The following is a 6,953-nucleotide window of genomic DNA, read 5'->3' as shown; positions in this document are numbered from 1 at the left end:
TTGATGCTACAGGCCAGGTGTGGTGGCTCATGCCTGTAATCCCAGCACTTTGAGAGGCAGAGAAGGGTGATCACCTGAGGTCAAGAGTTCAAGACCAGGCATGAGCCACCACACCTGGCCTGTAGCAGCTTTCCCCAAGCCACACAGCAAGATTTGGAATTCATGTGGTTGCCAGGCCACCCTTTGTTCCACTAGGACAAGCTACCTTCCCTTTTGCTGGGCTAAAATGTGTGCGATTCCTTTGCCATGAGAGGTTAGGAAAAGTCTCTTCCTAAATCTGTTCTCCTCTCTTCTTCTAGGTACTAAGAGGTTGCTGTGCTCTGTAGGACTAGATAAACCTTTACACTCATGGCCGAGCCATGGGAAAACTCCCGGGTGCTATTTGCATCTGTGGGTAGTTATTAGATCATTGTTTTTGTGTGGCAAGGAGGGCTGGATTTCCTACTCTGCTATCTTGCTGATGTCATCTTACATTTTATGTTTTACTCATTTAGCTCAGGGGTATGGCCCACAAGTGGACTGCCTATTCTTATAAATAAAGATTTACTAGAGCACAGCCACATCCATTTGTTTACATAGTGAGTATTATAGCTTCTGTACTACAATGGCAGAGTGTAGTTGAAATAGAGACTGTCTGGTATCTGAAAAACTTCAAATTTTTACTATCTATCCCTTAACAGAAAAAGTCTGCTGACCTCTGCTTTGGATCATTACTGAAAATTATACTTTACGTAAAAATTTACTATTACAGAAATGAATAACACATATGGTGATTTTTGCTGAAGGTGACAAAATTAATTTATGGAATACAAAATAATTACTGAAATATGTATATCTTTACATTATTGTTCATCCATATTGCTAGCCCATAAGAACACTCAGATGTTCAGTCACAATTAAATTTAGTCATCTTTGATACTGTGCTGACTTTCAATAGTATTAAAACCATCACTTTACAGATATTTATTGCTTTTGCTTTTATAAATGTATAGTTGTCAAAATGGAAGATAGAACATATTTTATTTAATAATTTTTTTGCTTCAACTTATAATTTTTAATTATGAGGCATATGCCTTGTTTTTATTCTTGTTCTGTGCCTCTCAAATGTTAGAGTGGGAAGCCTGGATGAGGCTTGGTAAGCATGTCAACACTTAGATGTCAGGAGCCATTTTTTGCTCTGTTGGGGCCTTACATTCTGAGCAAAGTCTCTGAGAAGTTCTGCCAATGCTTAATGAGCTCAGCAAAGCCTACCTGTCTGCAGCTACCACAGGGCACAGAGAAAAAAACCAGTAGAGCACCTGCTATGAACTAAATTGCATACTCTGAAAATTCTTATGCTGAAATCCAAACTCACAATTTAACTATATTTGGAGATAGAGTCTTTAGAAGATAATTAAAATTAAATGAAATCATAAGAGTGAAATCTTAATCTTACAGGACGATATCCTTATAATAAGTGAAATATCTCTCTCTCTCTCTTTTCCTTTATTTTCCTCCTTCTTTCTCTTTCTCTTTTTCATGTGAGAACACAGTGAAAAGGCAGCCATCTGCAAAATACAGAGGGTGCTCACCAGAGACCAAATCCTGCTAGAAGCTTGGTCTTAGACTTTCCCGTCTCCAGAACTGTGAGAAAATAAATGTATGCTGTGTAAGCCACCAGTCTACAGTATTTTGATATGGTAGCCCAGACACAGTAAGACAGATTTTGGTACTGAGAAGTGGGGTGCTGCCGTAAAAAAAGCACCTAAAAATGTGGAAGTGGCTTTGGAACTGGATAACGGGTAAAAGGCTAGAGTCTTGTGGCACATACTAGAAATATGGACATTTAGAGCATTCCTGGTGAGGTCTCACAGAGAAATAAAGAACATGATATTGAAAACTGGAGGAAAGGTGATTTCTATTATATGTTGGCAAAGAACTTGGCTGAACTGTGTCCTAGTGTTTTGCAGAAGTTAGAACATGCAAGTGAAGACATTGGATATTTAGCTAAAAGGAGATTTCTAAGCAAAGTGTTGAAGGATTAGCTTGGTTTCTCCTAATTATAGTAAAATGCAGGAAGAGAGAGAGGAATTAGAGAAGAAATTGGTAACCAAAAAGGAACCAGAACTTAACGACTTGGAAAATTCTCAGCCTATCCATATTGCAAAAAAATAAAACTTGTTCTGAAGAAAACACTAATGCTACAGCTGAACAACCATTTGATAAAAAGATTGTGGGTGGGACTCAGGCATTTAATTAGCCATCTCAGCAGATGCCAGGAATAGAAGTGGGATTATATCAGCAAAAAACACTGCTAGTTTGAACTGAAGGAGATAGAGAAAGCTGCACAGAATAAAGTAAGACTTTTGAAGTTCTTGGATTCTCAGGAGCAGACCATTTAGCTATTTGGCTGCTAATTGTACTGTTCTTCAAGGAAAAATGAGAATAACCATGAAGGTGTTTATAGATAATCAGGGCTGACACTTCTGCCACAGGCCCAGGGGGCAAGGCTGTTTCTACCTCAGTTTCAAAGGGTGGTAACACCTCTCCAGTTTCAGTGGGCCAGGATGACCCTGCCCCGTGCCTGAGAAGCAAGGCAGCCTTTACGGACAATCCTTTGGGCTGGACCCTCCCTGATAACTGAAGGGGCAGGGCCCTAGCAGAACCATGAAGGTGGCACTGCCACCCAAGTGGTGGGTAGAGTGATGAACTAAAGACGATTATTCTTGAGCCTTAAGATCTCATGGAATTTGCCTTGCTAGGTTTTGGACTTGCTTGGGACTCATTACCATTTTCTTCCTTCTTTCTTTTGGAATGGGAATGTCCATCCTATGCCTCTTTCACCTTGTAGTTTGGGTGCACATGACTAGTCTGGTTTCACAGGTTCATAGCTAGAGAGGAATTTTGTCTCTGGATGAATCTTACCTTGAGTCTCACCAATATATAATTTAGATGCTATTTAGATGAGACTTTGGACTTCAGACTTTAAGGTTGATGCTGGAAAGAGTGGAGACTTTGGGGACTGTTGGAATGGAATTAATACATTTTGCAAGTGAGAAAACAAATCTGGGGAAACCAGAGGGATTAAAACTCTCTCCTTAAATAAACTTTAGATAGGCTCCTGTAAGCTCTCTTTTTGACCCCATCCTTGCTGAATCTAGTTTTAGCAAGAGTTTAGTTTAAGTTACTTTAGTGAGAATCCCCCGCTCTTGATATCCAATCACCTTTAATATCTGATCAGACTCTTCACCCTGACCCTGGATATCTGATCACCCCAGCCTGCCTTTAGCAAGAATCTTGTTAAGTTGGTTAAACAAAAATTCACCTACCCTTGATGTCTCTTCTTAGTAATTTTTCATCCACTGACCACTTCACTCTGCTCCTTAGCTACAATCCTCTTGCCTTTACTGCATTTAGAATTGAACCCAGGCCAGGCATAGTGGCTCACAGCCAGATGTGGTGGCAGGCACCTGGAATTCCAGCTATTCAGGAAGCTGAGGCAGAAGAATTGCTTGAACTGGGGAGGCAGAGGTTGCAGTGAGCCTGGATCACACCACTGCACTCCAGCCTTGGTGACAAAGTAAGACTCTGCCTTAAAAAAGAATTGAGCCCAGTTCTATCCTGAGGTCTCTGCCCCATTGCAATAGTTCCTGAATAATATGTTTTACCTCTTTCACTACCATCCAGCTCTGGTTCTGTTAGGCAAATGCTGTAGACTAAATTTTGTCCCCCTACCCACTAAAAATGTATATGTTGAACTCCTAATCCCCAATTTTGCTATTCTTTCACTGTTGTCCAGCTCTGGTTCTGTTTAGCAAATGCTATAGACTGAATTTTGTCACCCTACCCACTAAAACTCATATGTTGAAGCCCTACCTTCCAATTTGACTGTTTCTGGAGATAGGGTCTTTAGGAGGTAATTAAGGTTAAATGAGGACATAAGGGTGGGTCCCAAATATGATAGGATGTGGCCTTATAAAAGAGGAAGAGATATCCCCAAGCCCCGCTGCCATGTGAGGGCACAGTGAGAAGGCTGACATCTGGAAGCCAGGAAATGAGCCCTCACCAGAAACCAACCCTGTTGGAAACTTGAACTTGGACTTCCAGCCTCCAAAACTGTGAGTAAATAAATGTCTATTGTTTCACTCACCCAGTCTATGGTATTTTGTTATGGCAGCCCAAGTTGAGCGAGTCAGCATCTCTGTGTGTTTGAGGCTGAGGTGTATGCATGTGTGCAATTACATTCCTATTTCCAGAGCTGAGGTTCTAGAGGAAGTTGGTGAGAAGCAGGCCTAAAGACACAGAGCCTTTGTAGCATGGTTATTAGGGCTCTTGGTGAGTGAGGCAGAATTGAGACCAAGGGAGGGTGAGAGAAAGAGACTGTCACAGGCATCTGCTTCTTCTGGGCTTTGTCCTATTCTCTCTTTAGATCTCTTTCTCATTGGCAATGTGTGTAGCTTCTGAAGTGAGGTGAAGGCTGTGGACTTAGTCTATTGATTGTACCACAGCCCAACAAACTAATGATACTGTATGTATATTGTTAACTTCCTTTCACCATCTCCACTCTATCTAATCAGGAAGCCTTAGTGTAGCTGTTTGGGTAGAGAGACAAAAACTTGATTCTTCCACAGGAAGCTTCTTGACCAGCAGGTGAAAATATAATCCTTGCGAAAGTCTAGATCCAGCTGCTTGTGAGACAGTGGCTGGGAAGAAATGATAGATGGGCCTGCAGAGACCTACACATCTGATTTTCATCAGTCCCTTTAGGATGTGCTATGCTTTAAATGTGTCCTCCAACCTCATGCATTGGAAACTTAATTACCATTGTAGCAGTATTAAGATATAGGGCCAGAGGAGGGGGGCTGAAGGGTTAAAAAGCCCCACAGGTGCACTGCTCGGGAGGGCTGCCTGCCACGCACCTCACGCCGCGCACGTTATGCCACGCACCTCACGCCGCGCACCTCACGCCGCGCACCTCACGCCGCGCACCTCACGCCGCGCACGTCGTTCCGGTCCGTCTCTTGGCCACGAAGAATCATTTTTCTTCTCTGGGAGGGTGAACATTTATAGCATTCATTTCCCAGATCTGGCAACATGGCAGAATATATCAGTATAGCGAAAGCTAACAAGGAACTCAAGGTCGTAATGGACCAGAACCAGACCAGTGGCCCCATGGAGGTTCAGCCCTACATCCTAAAGCCGTTTGGGAGGCCGTTCTTGCCAAAAACCTTTGGAGAGTCCACTGTCAACAATGTGCAGCAAGTGGTAATTGGTATGCCTCAGAGACTGGCAACATCAAACATCCTTGTGGTAGGCAGCCCAAACCCACCCAGCACTCATTTTGCCTCTCAGAACCAGCCTTCCAACTCCTCACCTTGGTTGGCCAGGCAACGCTGCAAGAAAGTAGAGAAGGATGGCATAGGCCTGCAACATTTCTCCATGAAGGTCTGGGAGAAGGTGCAGAAGAAAGGGACCACTTCCTCTAAGGAAGTGGTGGGTGAGCTGGTCACCGAGTTCAAAGCTGCCAACAACCACCTCCCACCACACGAGATAGCTTGTGACCTGAAGAACATAAAACGGCGCGTCTATGATGCCTTAAACGTGCTGATGGCCATGAACATCATCTCCAGGGAGGGGAAGATGATCAAGTGGATTGGTCTGATTGGTCTGTCCACCACCTCGGCTCAGGACTATCAAAGCTTACAAGTGGAAAAAGAGAAAAGACTTGAAAGAATAAAGGAGAAAGAATCTCGACTTCAACAACTTATTCTACAGCAAATTGCCTTCAAGAACCTGGTGCAGAAAAACCGGTATGCAGAGGAACAGGGCAGCCAGCAGCTGCCGCCCAGCTCAGTCATCCACCTGCCCTTTGTGATTGTCAGCACCAGCAAGAATAGCGTCATCAACTGCAGCATCTCCAACGACGGATTTGATTATCTGTTTCATTTTGAAAACCCATTTGAAGTCCACGATTCCACAGAAGTGCTGCAATGGATGGGCATGACTTTCGGGCTAGAGTCTGGGATCTGTTCTGCCAAAGACCTTAAAATGGCCAGAAGTTTGGTCCCAAAGGCTCTGGAGCCATATGTGACAAAAATGGCTAACGGAACTTTTGGAGATATGTTCACGATGTCAGGTTCCACGTCTAATGACATGCAGCTCTCTGCCAGTGATCTGACCAACACTGTAGATGGGATGCTGGCCACAAGCTCCAGTGGGATTCAGTGCAGTGGCTTCAGGGTGGAGACCCCTGTGGTTGAGGAGGAGGAGGATGACAGCAAGAATAATGATTTCAATGATGATGACAAGTATGACTGACGTTCTCTCCCCTTCAAATTTAGCTTCAGTAAAACATTTAGGACATTTAGGGAAAAGAAACTTTTTTTTTTTTAATGTGAGATTTTCTGTTTCTTTTTGGCCTATGCCCAAGAAGATATTGGTAAGCTATGGAATTTAGATAGGCACCTCTGATAAGCAAGGATTGTTTCCTGTATGATTAAGATGTGTATGATTAAGATGGGTGTTTTCATACCAGTGTGCTGACATAGAGCCTTTATTTAATTTTTAGGATTTTGTGTTTCCATTTTCTATTTTTCTTTAAATGCAGAGTTCATTGTTGCCCCTTAACAGTTTTTGCTGTTTGCTGAAGAAATTGTACTTCATCCACATCAATGAAAATAAAATGCTCTTCTGTTGTGCACAGTGAGTACCGAATGCCATTTATTTGCTGTGGGTTTGGATGGCACCCCCACTGTGCATAGCAAGACTCTTGAGTTTTACATTTATTCAGTGGTGCAGTGTCCGGAGCCCCAAACAAACAGCAGAATTCTATTTTCTAAACAATTAATACCATCAATCTTAAAAAAAAAAAAGAGGTTGGGCCTTTAAGAGGTGATTAGGCCATAAGGTCTCTGCCCTCATCAATGATTAATTCTGATATCATAGGAATAGACTCTTAATAGAAAGATAATTTC

At 42.7% G+C, this 6,953-nt stretch overlaps 1 protein-coding gene across 1 annotated transcript; it reads left to right on the top strand.

The window, feature by feature from the left end:
• The first annotated feature begins 4,978 nt into the window (after nt 1–4,978).
• On the top strand, nt 4,979–6,696 carry TFDP3 (transcription factor Dp family member 3). The gene has a single exon (XM_002763290.5). The coding sequence runs from the start codon at nt 5,074–5,076 to the stop codon at nt 6,295–6,297; it is 1,224 nt and encodes a 407-aa protein (XP_002763336.2). The 5' UTR covers nt 4,979–5,073; the 3' UTR covers nt 6,298–6,696.
• The last annotated feature ends 257 nt before the right edge of the window (nt 6,697–6,953 follow it).

Source organism: Callithrix jacchus, chromosome X, assembly GCF_049354715.1.
Source record: "Callithrix jacchus isolate 240 chromosome X, calJac240_pri, whole genome shotgun sequence".
NCBI lineage: Eukaryota > Metazoa > Chordata > Mammalia > Primates > Cebidae > Callithrix > Callithrix jacchus.
The sequence above is the reverse complement of the archived record's forward strand: the minus strand, read 5'-3'. Positions and strand labels throughout refer to the sequence as shown.

Bases quoted from the DNA above. Each gene is read 5' to 3' on its own strand.
- TFDP3 (XM_002763290.5), top strand. From the start codon at position 5,074: ATGGCAGAATATATCAGTATAGCGAAAGCTAACAAGGAACTCAAGGTC.